Below are 18,644 nucleotides of genomic sequence, written 5' to 3'. Positions count from 1 at the left end.
TTGATGGGATGGATAACAGTTACAGAGTCTTAGAATCGGAACTGTGTAGAGTTGGAAGGGACCCCAAGGATCATCTAGTCCAACCCCCTGCAATGCAGAAATCTCAGCTAGATCATCCCTGACAGATGGCCATCCCTCTTCTTTAAAACATCCAAGGAAGGAGAGGCCACCACCTCCCAAGGGAGACTGTTCCACTGTTGAACAGATCGTACTGTCAGAAGTGTCTTCCTGATGTTTAGTCAGAATCTCCTTTTTTGTAACTTGAAGCCATTGGTTTGAGTCCTACCTTCTGGAACAGGAGAAAACAAGCTTGCTCCCTTTTCCATGGGACAGCCCTCAATATATTTGAAGATGGCTCTCATATCTCTTCTGAGTCTCCTCCAGGCTAAACATACCCAACTCCTTCAACCATTCCTCATAAGGCTCAGTTTCCAGACCCTGGATCATCTTGGTTGCCCTCCTCTGCACACCTTCCGGCTTGTCAATATTCTTCTTAAATAGTCAGATAGATGATCCCCTTGTTTTCAGTGAGACAACTGAGGAATTTGTTGGACCTTATATTCCCGGCAGAGTTTGAGTTCTATCAGATGTTGAGGTAGCTGAAGTCTCCGATTACTATTATATATCTCCTTTTTCTAACATATTTGGTGTGGCACAGAAGCCTGCAGTGAAACAGGTGTATCCTCCCCCACCCCCTTAAACCAGCAATCAGACTCGAAGTAAGACAGCTTCTTGAGTTCCTGTGGTTCTGCGAACCCAGACCTGCCCAGTCATCTGTTTCTGTGCCATTCTTTATGGGAAAGAAGCTCTGTCCAACAGAACAGCCCATGTTTGCAGTACTGATTGAAACACATCTCAGTTCCATGTACTTTGTGACAGTTTTAATGTAATTCTCTGCCTCCAGGTGTTGTAGCTGTGCTGTTTTGTGGCATCACTCAGGCCCATTATACTTATAACAACTTGTCCACTGAGTCCCAGCACAGAACTAAACAGGTGAGTCCTCTGTCCCAGTGGTGACCTGTGGCTCCCGCTGCCCCTTCATCATCCAATTTCATTCTCCTTAATATGTTTTAAATGTTCTCTCCTCCGCACCAGGCATTTTCATAACCCATCAAAACACCAGACATCCAGTAGTTTGGGGAGGGGCTTATGTTTGCCTTTTCAGGTTTTTCTTTTTTAAATTATACTTGAAAACTTCTGTTCTGTTATAACATGCATCACTGCAATTCTTTTTAGTTTTTTGGTTGTGCTGACTGTGTATTGGGCATGGGATGGTTTACAGCATGGGTAGGCAAACAAAGGCCTGGGGGCCGGATCCAGCCCAATCGCCTTCTAGATCCAACCCCCGGATGGTCCGGAAATCAGCGTGTTTTTACATGAGTAGAATGTGTCCTTTTATTTAAAATGCACCTCTGGGTTATTTGTGGGACATAGGAATTTGTTCATTTCTCCGCCCCCCACAAGGTCTGAGGGACAGTGGACCGGCCCCCCGCTGAAAAAGTTTGCTGACCACTGGCTTACAGTAATCACAAACTATTGTGCCAGTAATCATAAACTCATCCTCTTTTTGCAATGTGTGCCCAAAGAAATTCGCTGCCCAGACATTTCACTTATGGACATACTTGTTGTTTTCTATACTATCTTGACATGTGTCATAGCTATGATTGATATTCCTTCTCTCTCCCTTGTGTGTGTGTGTTTTGCTTTAGTTGTTTGAGCTCCTCAATTTCTTGGCTGAAAACTTCATCTTCTCCTACATGGGCCTTACGCTGTTCACCTTCCAGAATCATGTGTTTAATCCAACGTTTGTAGTGGGAGCTTTTGTATCCTTTTATTCCAAAAGAGTAGAAGTTGCCTTTTGCCACCTCCCCAATCAACAGATATGAAATGGGGAGAAACCTCAGATATAAATAATAACAACATACATTGCATAGGATAACAGAATGGAAAAGAAAGGGGAAAGAGAGGTGGTGGGAACAGAGGCCCGCAGCCTGGGAGCGTATCATTCCACCTTAAGCAAGAAATGATCAGTGTTTACGGTTGTTGAGTGTTGCAAGTTTTTGCAGCAGTTGTTAGAGGTTATTTCATAGGTGTATGTCACAAACTCTAGCACTTTCAACCGAACCTTTAGATTTCAGAGACAAAGCTTGTGAAGAAGGTTTGGAGGCAGTGGGAAAGAGACGAGCGAGGGGGCACAGTGTGGCCTGCCCTGGAGAAAGGGACAAAAGCGTCTGAGCTCCAGCCAAGCTGTACCCAGTGACCTTAAGTTGCTGGAGAGCAGATTTTGGATGAACACAAGGAAAAACTTGTTAATGGTCAGTGTAGATTGAGAACAGAGCCAGGGCCCTAGGGAGACTGGGCAAGAGGAAGGAGAGGAAGGTACAGGGGAAGGAAGGAAATATTTGAGAGGATAAAGCAGCAGAGAGGAAAAGGTGGGGAAAGAGTGTGGGTTGAGGAGGGAAGGGGAAAGGCTCCCATTGGTACCCTGTGCCCAAGGTCTCCCCTAGAAGCCTTGAAGTGGCCCTGATTTTGAACAGCTGGAGCCTTGTTGGCTCAAGGATGGGGATAATCATATACAGGGATAGTCTCAGTGTGTGTACAGTGTAATGCAGGGATGTGTGACCTGTGGCACTCCAGTCATGGCTGGGCACTAACCCCCACCCTTCCCGGCCACTGACCATGCTGACATCCAATAACATCTGGAGGGTTGCAGATGTTCCTACGCCTGCTGTAGAGGAACCTATTGGGCTTGTTTTGGTCCTCTTTGAATCTGTGGTTAGGACAGGTGCTGTGTGTGCTTGGCATATGGTAAATGTATTCATAAGAAACCTCTCATCAATGCATAACATACTTCTGATTTCTGGTGCACACATGTCTGTCCTTTGTAGAGATGACCTCCATTTAGGGGGAATGTAAGATATGGTAGCCCAGGGGTGGCTTTCCCATTTTGCCACTTGAGGTGGGACAGTGGGGGCCCCATAGACCTGCCTGTGGGGGGGGGGGCTTCTGCCACCTGAAACAGCAGCCTCACCCTTCCTAATGGTTGGGCTGACTGCGGTAGCCTTTAGATACCATGGCTAAAATCCAAAAAAACATGGTTAGCTCTGTGCACTAATAGGAATATTTAAGTGCAAGCCTTTCCTCAGACGTAAGCTGTGTTTTGTTCACTGGAACCGTCTGCCTAGTGAGTATGAGTCTTAGATGCTCATTTCTCAAAAGGCCTTCCATGTACCCTTGTGCCAGACATGGGTGCTTTTAATACCCAGACTTTTAAAAGCAGCTTGAGCTGTAATAAGAGTGGTTTGCCTGTGGCACAGAGCGCTTGATGGAAGATCTGGGCATTGTGTCAAGAATTCAGCATGCTTAAAGCTTTCTGGGAAAAGCCATGGCTCAGTGGTGCAACACCTGCTTGGCATGCAGAAGGGTCCCCGGTTCAAATCCTTGCATCCCCAGGTAGGGCTGGGATAAATCCAGTGCCTGAATTCCTGGAGGGCGGCTGCTGGTAGGCAACATAACCTAGTGGCATGATAAAAGGCAGTTTCCTATGTTCCTGTACTCAGAAGTGGTCCAATCAATGTTAGGTGGTATGGCTGAGATCTCTGAACAGATTGCTTCTCAGCAGTCAGGTTTTTTTGCAGTTTTGAAATTGCTAGTTTGGGATTGCAGGAGGTACTCATGCTCTCTGAAGGCCACTGATTCTCCTTCTTGGCATGATTATTTGTTATTTGTCACTGTTGGAATAAAAACTCTTCTTTCTTGTGCAGTAGGAACATTGGTAACCCACCATTTTTAGGGTTAAATGTAAACTTTAGTGTCAGCTATTGCATGATGCATTCTAATTTTTGCAAACCTGTCAACAAGGGGGGAAAATCCTTAATATGTGCCCAAATCTAGCTGGCTGTATTCCTGGGGAGAGCTGCAAACATTTACCCTCTCTCTTTCCTGCTTAATTTGGGGAGAAGAAACAAGATCGGGACAAATTTCCAACATATGATGATGTTTGCTGGTGAGTAATCACCTCTTGGGGTGTTTCAAATCCATCCCTTCCTAGATTATTCTCATAAGTACAAAGTCTGCTTGTAGAAAGAGACAAAGGATGGAACCTTCAGAGATGCCTTAGATTTTGTCTTAGGGCAGTGATGGCCCTGCCTGATCAAAGGTCAGCCTCTGATGCCCAGATGCCTCCAGGAAGCTGCAAGCTGGAAATGTCTGCAAAGAAGACAATTGCTGGCTGTCATCAGAACCAAGATTGGGAGAATGCGCGTGAAAATGTTTTGAATACATGCTTAGTATTAATAGCAACCATTTTTGCTTCTTGCAGTGATTCAGCCATTTTTGCTTATTTTGTTTATACATGCTCTTTCTCTTCCCTGCCCAGGCTTGCTTTCAACCAAAAATAAAAATAATACAAAAACAGCAACATGTGAAAGCAAATTACAATTGACAACAGGGTGGATTTGATTTAAATCAAATTGATTTACCGTATTTTTCGCTCTATAGGGCGCACTTTTTCCCCTCCAAAAATTAAGGGGAAATGTGTGTGCGTCCTATAGAGTGAATGCAGGCTGCACGGCTAAGCCCAAAACCAGAACAGGGAGATGGAGCGCTGTGGAGCGCTCCATCTCGCTGTTCTAGCTTGGGGATGGCTGCGCGCAAAGCCTCTGCAGGGCAGCGGGGTGCCTTTGGAGCACAGCTGCGCTCCGAAGGCTTCAGGGATCTTTGAGGCTGGTGGTGGGGCAAAGCAGTGCTTCCCCCCACCGCCAGCCCCAAAGAGCAGGTCAAAAGGAACCTGAAGCCTCCGGAGCCCAGCGGGAACTCCCCCCCACGCTCTAGAGGCTTCGGGTTGCCTTCACTGAAGCCTGGAGAGCGAGAGGGGTCAGTGCGCACCGACCCCTCTCGCTCTCCAGGCTTCCAAGGTAGCCGTCTGAAGCCTCTGGAGCGCAGTGGGAACTCCCGCTGCGCTCCGGAGGCTTTGGGTGACTGCACCTTGAACGCACCTTGTTTTAGAGCGGAGAACAAGAAAAAAAAAATTCCCTGTTCTCCCCCTCCTATGGTCCGGTGCGTCCTATAGAGCGAGAAATATGGTAAATCACAATTTAAATCACCAGTCAGTAAGACTTGATTTAAATCATTTTTTTTACAGAAAGACTCATCCTTGCTGGTGTAATCTTAATAATGACAACCAGATGAAGGTTTCATTTTTGGAATAATAAATTTTCAGAGTAGTTTTTGCAGTTATATAAAAAATTACTGGTTTGCTTATACTATTAGAAATACATAGACAGATAATTATGAAATTATTGTGTGGTTTAATAAGTTAACTGTTTATATTTGGACAACCTTTCTGCTGTACTTGATTGGAAGGAGAAAAATAATCATTTCCGTAGTAACAATTTAAACAATTTATTTAACTAAAACAATAACATGATAGCAAATGTATCCATGTTTGTTAACTGATGTGGTTAAATGGTTTTTTTTAAAAAAAACAGAGTTTTAGCACACATGAAAAACTTAAAACAAATCCTTATTTCCTGTTGAATAGCCTTTGGACTAGAATGTAACTTAAAGAGAAAATCTTTAGAAAGGTTTTTTCTCCAAAAGCATTTTATTTAAAAATTCTGATATAAATCATTAAAAATTCCGATTAAAAAAAAAATCCTATTTAAATTTTTAAAAATCTTTTTTTTTAAAAAAAAACCATTGATTTTTAGCCACCCTGATTGACAAATTTACAGTTAAAGTACAAATATATGGGCTTTTATGTTACATCGGCCTCGCCATCGGCTGTGGGGAGGACTGCAGGGCCTGCCCCCTTCCAGGGCCTTTTCCAGCTGGCCCAGGCCCTCATTTGGAACAAACTTTTGGGGAAGTGCGGGAAGTTGTTCTGCTATTGCTTCCCTGTTCCAAGTGGTTAATGTGTTTTAAAATCTCCTCAAGCAGTCGGTGGCATTTTAAATTTTTCTCCCCCCCCCCTTCTTTCCTTTGTTAGGGGTCGGTGGGTGGGATGGATATCTAGTTGGGGATTAATTTTATTATAACTGTTCTGTTTTTGTTTTTTGTTGTTTTATTGGTTGCGTTTTGTTTTTAAGGGGTGGGATCAGGGCTGCCTGGGAGTGGGGCCCCAGCCAACACAATGGCTGGGACAAGTTCCACAGGGGGGGAAGCACTGGGACATCCGATCTCGGTGATCATGGGCAGGAGGAGGAGGAGTTACGCTAAGACCAGACCATGTCATTACCGAGGAGGCAGGTTTAGTAGTTGTTTGAAGACTATATCTGCCTCCGGTCTGTCTGGTCTTGACCGGATGGATACTGGAATCAACAGGGGAAACCCACATGACCTGAAGGTGTTGCTGTGCAATGCCAGGTCAATGATTCAAAAGACCACTGCCATCCATGGCTTGATCGTGGATGGAAGACTTGACCTGGCATGTGTGACAGAGACTTGGTTGGATGATGTAGATGGGCCTGTCCTTGCTGCTGCTTGTCCACCAGGTTTCTCTTACGCACAGCAACCCAGGTCATGTGGGCGGGGAGGGGGGTTGCAGTGATTTTTAGGAAGTCACTAGCTTGCACCAGGCGTCCTATTGGGAAGACCCACTTCTCTGAGTGCACGTTCTGGAAGTTGGGCAATAGGGGCAGTACAGGATTCCTTTTGGTGTACCGACCTCCCCGCTGCACCAAGATTCCCTGGCCAAGCTGATTGAGGTCGTGGTGGATGTTCTCCTGGAGACACCTAGTTTGGTTGTCCTAGGGGATTTTAACATCCATGCCAACAGGACCTTACAAGGGGCCGCTTGGGACTTCGTAGAAAGCATGGCCTCCATGGGGCTGTCCCTGAATAAGTTTGGCCCAACTCATAGTCATGGACATGCCTTAGACCTGGTGTTCACCTCTAGTGAAGTGGGTGATCTGACACTAAGTAAAAGTGAAACAAAAGAAGTGCCATGGTCAGATCACTTCCTGGTGCAACTGGACTTCTCCGCGACCTTCCCCTCTGCAGGGAGGTGAGACCGATTTGCATGATCCGCCCCCGCTACTTAATGGATCCAAATGGTTTCCAGAGAGTGGTAGGGGATGCTTTATCCCATGTTGATGGCCTTTCAGCTGATTCCCTGATGGTCCGCTGGAATGTGCAGTTAAACAGGACTATTGACTCTCTGGCTCCAAAGCGCCTTCTCCGATTGCATGGAGCCCGGCAGCCCCATGGTTTTCCATGGATCTGAGGGCAATGAAACAATCACTGAGACGGCTAGAGCGCCGGCGGCAGATGACTCATTCTGAATCTCACCGGACGCTGGTTAAAGCTCAACGTCGAGCTACCAAGTCGCGATAGCAACGGCGAAGAAGACTTTCTTCACCGCCTCTATTGCATCTGCAGAAAATAGTAGCAGGAGACTGTTTCAGGTGGTCCACAATTTAACGGAACCACCTTTACCACCAGGGTCTTGTAAAGACCCCCAAGATCTCCTGCAACGATTTTGCAAAGTTTTTTGCAGATAAAATCACTCATATTCGGAAGGAGCTAGACACCACCGTGGGAGCAGGGCTGGGGCGGGAGAGTGCTAGAGCTCTGTCTGGTCAAGTTGCATGGAATCAGTTTCAATCTGGTACCTCTGAGGATGTGGACAGGCTGCTTGGACGCATGAAACCAACCACCTGTCTCCTTGATCCTTGCCCATCCTGGCTAATAAAAGGAAGCCGGGAAGGGCTGGGCGATGGGCTCTGCAGGGTGGTGAATGCTTCCCTCTGTGAGGGAACATTCCCAGATCCGCTGAAAGAGGCGGTCATTAAACCGCTTCTTAAAAAACCATCTTTAGACCCAGCCAGTATGGCCAACTATTGCCCAGTCTCAAATCTTCCATTCTTGGGCAAGGTGATTGAGCGCGTGGTTACTGAACAACTCCAGGCACGCCTAGAGGATGCGGACCATTTGGATCCCTTCCAATCGGGATTCAGGCCTCATCATGGGACTGAAACTGCCTTGGTCGCACTGGTTGATGATCTCCAGCGGGCTGGTGCCTCAGGGTTCCGTCCTCTCCCCCATGCTTTTTAACATCTATATGAAACCGCTGGGAGAGATCATCAGAGGGTTTGGACTGGGTGTCCATCAGTATGCAGATGATACCCAGCTCTACCTCTCTTTCAAATCAGAACCAGTGAAGGTGGTGAAGGTCCTGTGTGAGTGCCTGGAGGCAGTTGCAGGATGGATGGTGGCTAATGGATTGAGGTTGAATCCTGACAAGACAGAAGTACTGTTTTCGGGGAACAGGGCAGGCTGGTGTGGAGGACTCCCTGGTCATGAATGGGGTAACTGTGCCCCTGAAGGACCAGGTGCACAGCCTGGGAGTCATTTTGGACTCACAGCTGTCCATGGAGGCGAAGGTCAATTCTGTATCCAGGGCAGCTGTCTACCAGCTCAACCTGGTAGGCAGGCTGAGACCCTCCCTGCCTGCGGACTGTCTCGCCAGAGTGGTGCATGCTCTAGTTATCTCTACGTGGGGCTATCTTTGAAGGTGACCAGGAATGCGGCAGCTAGACTGGTGACTGGGGGCAGCCGCCGAGACCACATAACACTGGTTCTGAGAGATCTGCATTGGCTCCCAGTACGTTACCGAGCACAATTCAAAGTGTTGGTGTTGACCTTTAAAGCCCTAAACGGCCTCGGCCCAGTATACCTGAAGGAGCGTCTCCACCCCCATCATTCTGCCCGGACGCTGAGATCCAGCGCTGAGGGCCTTCTGCCGGTTCCCTCATTGCAATAAGCAAAGCTACAGGGAACCAGGCAGAGGGCCTTCTCGGTAGTGGCGCCCGCCCTGTGGAACGCCCTCCCATCAGATGTCAAAGAGATAAACAACTACCTGACATTCAGAAGTCAGCCCTGTTCAGGGAAGTTTTCAATGTGTGACATCTTAGTGTATTTTTGGTCTTTGTGGAAGCTGCCCAGAGTGGCTGGGGAAACCCAGCCAGATGGGCGGGGTACAAATAATAAATTATTATTATTATTGCTACATAATGAAGGCCTGCTGGAACAAATGAGCTTTTAATTGCTGACTGAATGCAGACCAAGTGAGAGAGAGCCAGATCTCCACAGGGAGGGCATTTCATAGCAAAGGTGGTGGTGCCACTGAGAAGGCCCTGCTGTGTATAGTAGCCCTACTGGGCTATGCTCAACGAGGGAACCTTCAGCAGGGCCTTTCTTGCAAATGTCAAAACCTGGCTTGGGTAGTACTGCAGAAGGCACTCCTTCAGACACTTGGGTCCTAAGCTGTTTGGAATTGGTTTGTTGGTACCTATACTTTGAACTGGGTCTGGTTGCTCTCCTGCAGTGATTTCAAATTCAGTGTAAAATGATCCCATCTCACTGCAAGAGAGCAGCATTATGCACTAGCTGCAAATACTGGATCATCTTCAAGGGAAGGCAAACACTACAACTGTCTAGCTCAGAGGTTGTTCCTAGAATGGCCATAGCTGGAGAAACAGCTGTAGCTCCGCATAGGTTGCATCCTTGTCACATGGGCCTGCAATAATAATATATAATAATAATTTATTATTTATACCCCATCCATCTGGCTGGGTTTCCCCAGCCACTCTGGGCGGCTCCCAATTGAATATTAAAAACACAATACAGCAAGAAACATGAAAAACTTCCCTAAACAGGGCTGCCTTCAGATGTCTTTTGAAAGTAGGATAGTTGCTTATCAACATCTGGTGGGAGGGCGTTCCACAGGGTGGGCACCACCACCGATAAGGCCCCCTGCCTGCTTCCCTGTAACCTCGCTTCTTGCAGGAGAGGGACCCCGGCGTCCGGGGTGGAGACGCTCCTTCAGGTCTACTGGGCCAAGGCCATTGAGGGCTTTCAAGGTCAGCACCAATACTTTGAATTGTACTCAGACATGCAATGGCAACTTGGAATCTAGGAAGTCCCCCCCCCCGACTCCAGGCATCTCCCTTCTAGAAGATTGCCAGAACAAGCTGTCTTACCTAATTTTTGGACCTGAGAAGCACCAGCCCACAGATAATGCACCTTTTTCAAATTAATAATTTTTATTAAATTTTCAAATTGTACATTTCAAATTAAACATCTTTTATTATACCATTATACCTCCCTCCCCTTCCAGGATTCATTTATCTTATCCAACATTCCTACATATTCTAATATATCTAATTTAATTTTCCTATCTTACATCAATTCAGAATATGTTATATTGTTGAGTTACTTTAATACTGCCAGCGTTTTTAACTGTGCACAATTATTTTCATTATACTCAACAAAAAGATCCCACTCCTCTTTAAATACCTGTTCTTCTTGTTCTGTTATTCTACTTGTTAGACCTGCTAATTCTGCATATTCTGTCATCTTCAGTTGCCAATTCTCTTTCTTTTGTGTCAATCAAAATTTTGTGTTTAATTTGTGGCTCCCCCACCCTGACAAATTTAGAAATACCCCTTTTCCATTCCTTGAGGCAACTTGGTTTGTCAATAATCGGTATCGGTTGAAATAAAAGCAGCATTTTTTACTTCCGGAGGCGGCGCCTCCGACAATGGCGGATTCCCTCTGATTCAGAGGGAGACAGCTCCACAGAAATCGGGTCCTACCGCTGCAGCGAAGTGGGGACCCTTTCGAAAACCACAGGCGAAAGAAGCCTGCGACCGTGGGACTCGGCGGGCACCGTTCGTGCCCCCCCGTTTGGCAAAGGAACCCCACAAAGGGCTCTGGAGTGAGACGGGGGCTAGCGCGGTGCTGAGAGTCAATCGCTACTTCTGCGGAGCGAAACTGCACAGCTGATGTCGGAGAGCGCTGTCCTTTTTCCTGTGACAATTCGGATTTTAAACAACAACCCGTGAGTAGGACAATTGAAACTTTTGGATTAAAAATATACTTTTGAATTTGACCCGAGACGGGACGGTGCAAACAGGAAGTCCGCCTCCCGTTCTTTGTATAAAGATCAAAGCAAAGATTTTACAAGCTAAAAGCCGGATAAATTGACAGCTTGAAATTTCCTGCACTTTTAGCTACCAAATCCCCCTAGACAGCAGGAGGAAAGGGGAAAAAAAACTTGACTTTCTAATCCTGCAGAGAGTGAGTTAAGAAAATAAGTCTCCATTGTCCCTAACCTGGGGGCGGAATGACAGGAAAGAAACTGTCGGTGATGCTTACAATGTGAATATAGAAAAATTGACAGATAGAATTGGAAAAGAAAAAAAATAATAATTCCAATGCTGCTTTCTGCCTGTTTGTTTTATATTGAAAGGAAACAAAATATCTGAAAATCGAAAGTAACTTTTTTCCCTTGTTGGATACATTTTAAAAATGGATGCAAAAAAGTAACTACACCCCCTAGAGGAAGCCTGCCAGTTTGTCTGTTTCAATTTATAAAGAGAACATAATAACTGGGAAAATCAGACCATGGGACCAGCTCCCTGACCTTGACAGAAATGATTAGAGAGGAAGTTTTATCTGCCCTGGACAAAATATATGATGTGCTGCGACAGCTGGATGAGAAAGTGTCTCTGATGAATCAAAAGATGGATTATTAAACAGCTGCAGTCAGCAAAGAGGTGCCAGTGGGAAATGCAGTTACAGAAACTGCACAACAATCTACCCAGGAAACTGGTTTAACAGGGCAAGTGCAAGGGCAGAGAAAGATGGAAGAGGTTGTGAATGCACCTCAAAAGACACGGAGACTTCAAGTCCTACATGACCAAAAGCTGCAACACTGGGAGATGCAACTTGGAGGACACTGGCTAAATTTTGGACTTAAGAAAATTCTTATCTTTGGTGGGACTGTGAAACAAGTGGAAGATCATTTTTGGAACAATTACTCTTTGGATTACAGACTAAACACTGGGGAGTGCAACACTGGGGAATGGGACAATTGGATAAAAGGAAATGAAGAATACTACTGTACGGAACTCCCCGGTGATTGGCTCTCCAAAGAGAAAGAGAAGAAAATGTGAAAGAACCCAATAGGGAACAAGGTTGTATGCAACTACAAACAGAAACAAGAAAACTCGCAGAGGGGGCTTGGAAGTGACCTGAGAGCCTCAGATATTAGAACACCTGACTGATGAGGATATAATGACATAAGGACTGACATTACCCGGAACCAGGAAAAGGGACGTTGGATAAACCTAGAATGAGAAATGCTTTTTGTATAAACCTATATTTATGGAATTAGTGTAATACTAATGAAATATTAAGAGATGTTGGAAAGGAAGTAATTGGCTTTAGCAGAAAGGTTAAATATGGTTTAAATTTAGAAATTTTAGAGATTTAAGGACAAGATAAAATTAATGAAATTAATGCAAAAAATGAAGTGGTTTGAGTAATAAGGTGAAATAAGAATTTGCAAGAATGGTTTGATTATAAATGATAATATGAAGTAATATTATATGGTGATACATAATTAAGGGTAAGATAAGAGGGTATGAATTTGCTGAATAAATTTTTAATTGGAATACAAAGAGGGAGGCGAGAGGAAGTCAGGAATATAACTAAAAGAATGGTGAGAAATTGAAAGGAGGGATTTTTCTTTTTCTTCTTGTTTTTGTGTTGAATTTTTGTATTTTTCTGGTGTTTATTTTCTTTTGTTGTTTCTGTAACCTTTTTTCTTGTTAAAATCTAATAAAATATTATTTTTAAAAAAAAGAAATAAAAGCAGCATTTTGGGGAGCACATTCATTTTGATAGCTGAAATTCTCCCTCAAAGATGATCTAAGCATCTCTTAAGGACTGGCCTTAAGACAGGGTGGAATATGATGCATGAAGGAGAAGGTGTTAATTAACACATTAAGAGTCCTAGCATGGACCAGGATCTAGGCCCTTGTGCAGCTTGCTCTGGACGTCTTTCTCTCGTGCCTCTACAGAATACAGTGTAATCTCTTCACACACATGTTACTTGTGCAAATGCAACTACACACACTTTGCTCTTGCAGCAGCAGCCTTCCCAACTTAGGGGAGAAGGACAGGCAGGCAGAGCGAGAAGAAACCCCACCTGTCTGCTGCTTCTACCTGCCTCTCTCCCTGTCTGCCTCTGCTCCCTCCCGCATCTGAAGAAGTTGTGCTTTCTTCTTTCTCTGGCAGCGGTGGCACAGGGAGGTCCTCCATGCAGGCTTTCCCTCTTGCCAGCCAGCAGCCTTTGGCTTTGAGCAATGTGGTGTATGGGCACTGCCTCTGGAAGAGAGCCCTCGCCCATAATAATAATAATAATTTATTTCTTCCCCAGGCACTCTAGGCGGCTTCCAACAAAATATCGAAATACAATAGTCCATCAAACTTTAAAAGCTTCCCTAAACAGGGCTTCCTTCAGATGTCTTCTAAATGTCAGATAGTTGTTTATTTCTTTGACATCTGATGGGAGGGCGTTCCACAGGGTGGGCGCCACCACCGAGAAGGCCCTCAGCCTGGATCCCTGTAACCTCACTTCTCACAGGGAGGGAACCGCCAGAAGGCCCTTGGGAAAGGAACCCCAGCATCTGGGATGGAGACGCTCCTTCAGGTCTACTGGGCCAAGGCTGTTTAGGGCTTTCAAGGTCAGCATCAACACTTTGAATTGTGCCCGGAAACGTCCTGAGAGCCAATGTAGGTCTTTCAGGACTGGTGTTACGTGGTCTCAGTGGTCCCAGTCACCAGTCTGGCTGCCATATTCTGGATTAGTTGTAGTTTCTGGGTCACCTTCAACGGGAGCCCCACGTAGAGCGCATTGCAGTAGTCTAAGCGGGAGATAACCAGAGCATGCACCAGTCTGATAAGACAGTCAGCGGGCAGGTAGGGTCTCATCCTGCGTCCCAGATGGAGCTGGGAGACAGCTGCCCTGAGATCATACTGTAGATTCTGGTCCACGAAAGCTTATGCCGTAATGACTGTGTTCATCTTGAAGTCACTACAAGATTCTTTTTTGCTGGAAGTTGCAGCTTGGAAGAGTAGCAGCACTCCCCTCCTGCAACACCACGTGAAATGGAAGAGAGCTTTCTGGGGGAAGTGGGTTGGGGTTTGCACTCGAAAGGTGAAAAGTAGAAAAGCTTGTGTGTGTGTGTGTGTGTGTGTGTGTGTCTCCGCGCACACGCATACACTCACGCGTGCCCACACGTTCTTGCATGTACATACTGCATTCAGACTCCGGGACAGAAATGGAAGAGGCTCTTAGGAGCCCGGCCATAGGCCACACATGGTTTGATGAGCCTTTCTTCCCAGGCCTCCGTGGAGCCATGGCTTTTGCGCTGGCCATTCGGGACACAGCCACCTATGCGCGGCAGATGATGTTCAGTACAACACTTCTCATCGTCTTCTTTACCGTCTGGGTGTTTGGAGGTGGCACCACTCCTATGCTGTCGTGCCTTCATATCAGGTGAGTGTCGGTTCGAGTCTTGTGCTGTTGCCTTAGCTAAGGAATCTTGCTGTGATCTGTACAATGTATCGTGTATGGTGGGGACCTGATAAAATCAAAAAGTTCTGGAGTAGTATTTATGAAGAATTAAAAAATATGTTTAAAATAACATTTGAGAAAAGGCCAGAAGTGTTCCTTCTAGGTATAGTAACAAAAGACATCCTAATGATAAGAAAATAATATTCCTATACGCGACGGCTGCCGCTAGGGTTTTACTGGCAAAAAACCTGAAGGGAGATATAGTCCCATCAGTAGCAGATTGGCAAATAAAATTTTGTGAATTTATTGAATTGGGCAAAATGATGGCAGCAATCAGATTACAATTTAATCAAAAACTGAGGAAAGAATGGGAATGTGTAGAGGAGTATAAGGCAAAACATTGTTCCAAAAGAAACTTACTGATATGCTTAGACTGATGTTCGCAAAGTTAGGATAAAAGTTGGGACAGATTATATGGGTTTTTATATAAAGTATATTGCTTTAACACAATATTAAAATAATATAAAATTAACTAAATAATGCTAAGCATGGGGGGAGGGAAGTCACAGGGATATAAAGGGGGAAAACGTACAGTGATGCAGTGAAACCTGGGGTTACGGCAGGAATCCATTCCAGAGGCCCCGCCACAACCTGAAAATGACGCACATCAAAGCTCTGCGTCTGCGCATGCACGATTTAGCGCCTCTGCGCATGCACGAGTGGCGAACCCAGAAGTACCCCGTTCCAGTACTTCCGGGTTTGCTGCAGATGTTTGCTGAAGCCGATGCAAGAGGAGGCAGACGCAGAACGAGGTTTGACTGTATATGTATGTAAGAAACAGAATGTAAGAAATGTTAAAAGATGTTCTTTTTGTTGAATGTAATACTATAAGAAATAAATTAAAAAAGGGAAAAGGGGAAAAAAGGAAACCTGCTGTGCAGCTTGTCATCCAGCTGGTTCAGTTATCACAGGCTTGAGCAGGTAAATGCCCACTCTCCCCCGCTCACTTTCCCTGCCTCCCACCCATCAAACCTCTACTCCCACCCATCAAACCTCTACTATGGGTCCCTGAGGCCTCTAAGCATGAGTTCTTATGTTGCTTTTCAATTATTTCATTTACAGCTTTTTCCTTCCCTTTTTGGGGGGATACCTGGTGAGATCTCATGTGTGGAGAAACCCTTATCTTGTCTATAGGTGGCCACATTTTGCTGCCCAAGCGCTGGGTGCTCACGTTTCGTTTTGGAAGAAATAATAAATGCCACAATTCATTAATAAGTGGCATAACAAATAGTTGCAGTTTATTAAAATGGTGCTGAGATTCCAGATGAAGAACTTTTTTCAGACACTTGTAACAGTGTTTATAGCCAGGTGGGTCACATAGAACGAGAAATCTAGAACTGATAAAATGGTTCTTACTGAATGGACCACATAATTATTAGCCTTTATTTTCAAATCCTATCAGAGACTTTTCATCTCAGTAAACATAGTTCAGGTGTGCATGTTTGTCCTTGAGAAGCAACTGTGCCTCTACAGCCTGTAATCATTTGTGGGGGTGAAAACCAGGAAGCCAGCGAAGGGAGAGAAACCCTTTGCTCCACATTTCCCCACTTCATAACAATGGAATCTGAGGGTCCGTCTTTCTGATGTGAGAAAGAGTGTTAAGCAGGAACTGAATGATGGGGAAAGTGTGCTTGTGAAATGTCTCCTCTTGGTTGCTGGGGGTCTCCTTGGTCACATGACTTAATGAGAAGGATAAAATCAGTGGCCAGATACAGTTGGATTAGCTTAAAAATCCAAGACTGCAGGGCTTGACGTACATAGCCTAGCAGGGAGTAAGTCCTGTTGAACTTAGTGGGGCTTCATTTACTAAGTTATTCCATGCCTCCCTCCTGCAAAACGTTAGGGTGGTCCACAGCAACATGAAAACCTTTAAAAGGACTCTGGAGCAGGCAGGTGTAATTTGTTATGGACATTTCATAATTTAATTTAATTTTTTAAAACAGTAGTTTGATTTTTGTGTGAGGGAAAAAAGGTGGTTTCTTTCTTTCTTTCTTTCTTTCTTTCTTTCTTTCTTTCTTTCTTTCTTTCTTTCTTTCTTTCTTTCTTTCTTTCCTTCCTTCCTTTCTTTCTTTCTTTCTTTCTTTCTTTCTTTCTTTCTTTCTACCATGCACCCTTCCTGCCAAGGGCAAGCCCTGTGGGCTTGTGTTTTTAGCTTTTAAGCCCACATGTGGACAGTGAGAGAGAGGCCTAGTAGATGAAGCCCACAGGAGAACTTGAGTAATTGTTTCCTCTTCTCTGCAGGGTTGGTGTGGATGCAGATCAGGAAAACGTGGTAGGTGGCTGTGCTCTTTTTCTCTGCCTCTAACACAGGGGTGTCCATGGTGGATATCCTCACATTTGTTGTGGTGGCATGTTGGTTAATTTCCTCACATAAACATTTTTTATTTATGTATGCAAAACGGTTTACCGTTCTGTTTCTGCAGCAGCCTTGCAGAGTAGTGACTGCTTTCAAGGCACCTCGAAGCTGAGTAAATACTTGAACTCTGTTGCAAGCGTATCTTCTGAAATAACACACCAGGGGAATAATTATGGGCAGAGGAAACCAGTCCCAAGCAGATGGGGAGGGTCTGTTGGTTCTCCCATGCAGATTACAAGCACCGGCATGCAAACCCAAGACTAGAGACTAGCTGTGCAGAATTTGAGCCAGAAGCTTCTGGGAAGGATTGGTGCCGTTTCGGGACCAAGGGCCAACATGAAGAAGAGGAAGAGCAAAGCCAACTCTCCTTGCTCTGTGGGCCCTGCTTTTCCTTGCCTGCCCCCAGTCACATGAAAGAGTAGGTGGAAGCAGCTTTTGAAACTCCCACTGTTCCAGGCGCATTTTGTGACAGGGAATTTCATTAGCATGAGCAGTTTCTGAGCTTTGCACCTGAGATTTCAGATTAAAACTGCAGAATGGAAGGAAAGGAGGACCTTTTTCTGCCTCCCCACTTCCAGCCACTCTCTGAAGAATAGAGAAGAGACCCTCTTAATAATATTAGGGGGGTGGGCGGGGGAAGGACTGGACCATGTGAAAAATGAACATAAGATTTTAGGTGCAGTTCATTCATTTTCAGCTTTGTATTCTTGTTATAAAAAAGCATGCCTAGACACTCAGTTGCAGCGCCCATAACCTAGGTTTAAGGTGCCATTTAGCTCCTAGCTTTCATATCTCAGTTTCTAACACTGCATGAAAGCACCATTTCAGTGCCTTGACTTGCTGGAACCCAGGACATGTCAATCAGCCAGAAATTAGGACAGAATTCAGCATGGCCTTCCAGTGAAAGAGGGGATGGCAGGAAAAGGGAAGCTTCTGTTTGTGGTTCACGTCACTGAAAATGCTTGCAAGCCTCTGACACCAATGCTTTGCCAGGCTATCACAGGCAGAAAAGTTTCTTTTCCTTGCCAAATGCCTTGTTTGGAGTGTGATTCTTGTCAACCAAAGTACTGTAATTGTGCCTCATTGATTTGTTTCAGGGAGTGCCAGAAAATGAAAGGAGAAGTACCAAAGCAGAGAGCGCTTGGTTATTCCGGCTGTGGTACAACTTCGACCATAAGTATCCTTAAGAGAAAAAAAAAACCGGTTCTCCTTCTTTCTCCTCCTCCTCTTACGTCTTGGCCTTTGTACTAGGAGGCCAATATCTGCCTCTGTCCATGATGGGGAAAGAGAGCTTCTCCTCTCTGAAAAGTCTCTTCTGCTCAGCTGTGGATCCTCGTCTTTCATAAAGCCAATTGCCTGGCAGTCAAGAGCCAGAGTGATAAATCTGCCATATTTTCAGTTACTGAAAGAGTCAGCCAGCTCTTTTAGCCTCTGGAGGTGTGGATGTTTTCCAAAGGTATAGTTTGTCACACAGGCTGCCCCCTAGAAATGTGGTTCCCAATTTGCTAGGTACTGCAGACCCACAGTTTTTCAAAAGCCAAGCCATGGACCCCCTGCTTTTGAAAATGCTGGTATCTCTGTAGCAGTTTTTGTTATGTGAATGGAGCCACCGTACCTTCCAGCTTGTCCTAGTGCCAAACCATCCATGCCAGACTAGTCACATGACCTGCTCGAGAGCATGGTGCCCCCCAAACATGCACTTTTGGGCCCTGCAATCTCAAGCTCACAGGAGAGCATGGCCCCCCAACAAAGGATGTCGTGGGTAGTTGACAGATATGTGCCATGGATCCCAGTGGCTCTAGTATAAAACTCATACCACTCAGCAGCGAATGTTTCTAGGTTGTGGAACAAAAACAACCT

General features: G+C 45.3%; 1 protein-coding gene across 1 annotated transcript in view; it reads left to right on the top strand.

Annotated features, from left to right (window-relative positions):
• Positions 1-18,644, top strand: part of SLC9A6 (solute carrier family 9 member A6) — a 49,576-nt gene that overhangs the window by 24,823 nt on the left and 6,109 nt on the right. The window contains exons 9-14 of the mRNA XM_081896944.1: positions 905-993; positions 1,710-1,823; positions 3,895-4,006; positions 14,197-14,350; positions 16,670-16,700; positions 17,882-17,961. Coding sequence (XP_081753070.1) covers positions 905-993; positions 1,710-1,823; positions 3,895-4,006; positions 14,197-14,350; positions 16,670-16,700; positions 17,882-17,961 — 580 coding nt within the window. The remainder of the gene's footprint in view (positions 1-904; positions 994-1,709; positions 1,824-3,894; positions 4,007-14,196; positions 14,351-16,669; positions 16,701-17,881; positions 17,962-18,644) is intronic.

This window comes from Podarcis melisellensis (assembly GCF_964234715.1).
Source record: "Podarcis melisellensis genome assembly, chromosome: Z".
NCBI classification, from domain to species: domain Eukaryota; kingdom Metazoa; phylum Chordata; class Lepidosauria; order Squamata; family Lacertidae; genus Podarcis; species Podarcis melisellensis.
The sequence above is the reverse complement of the archived record's forward strand: the minus strand, read 5'-3'. Positions and strand labels throughout refer to the sequence as shown.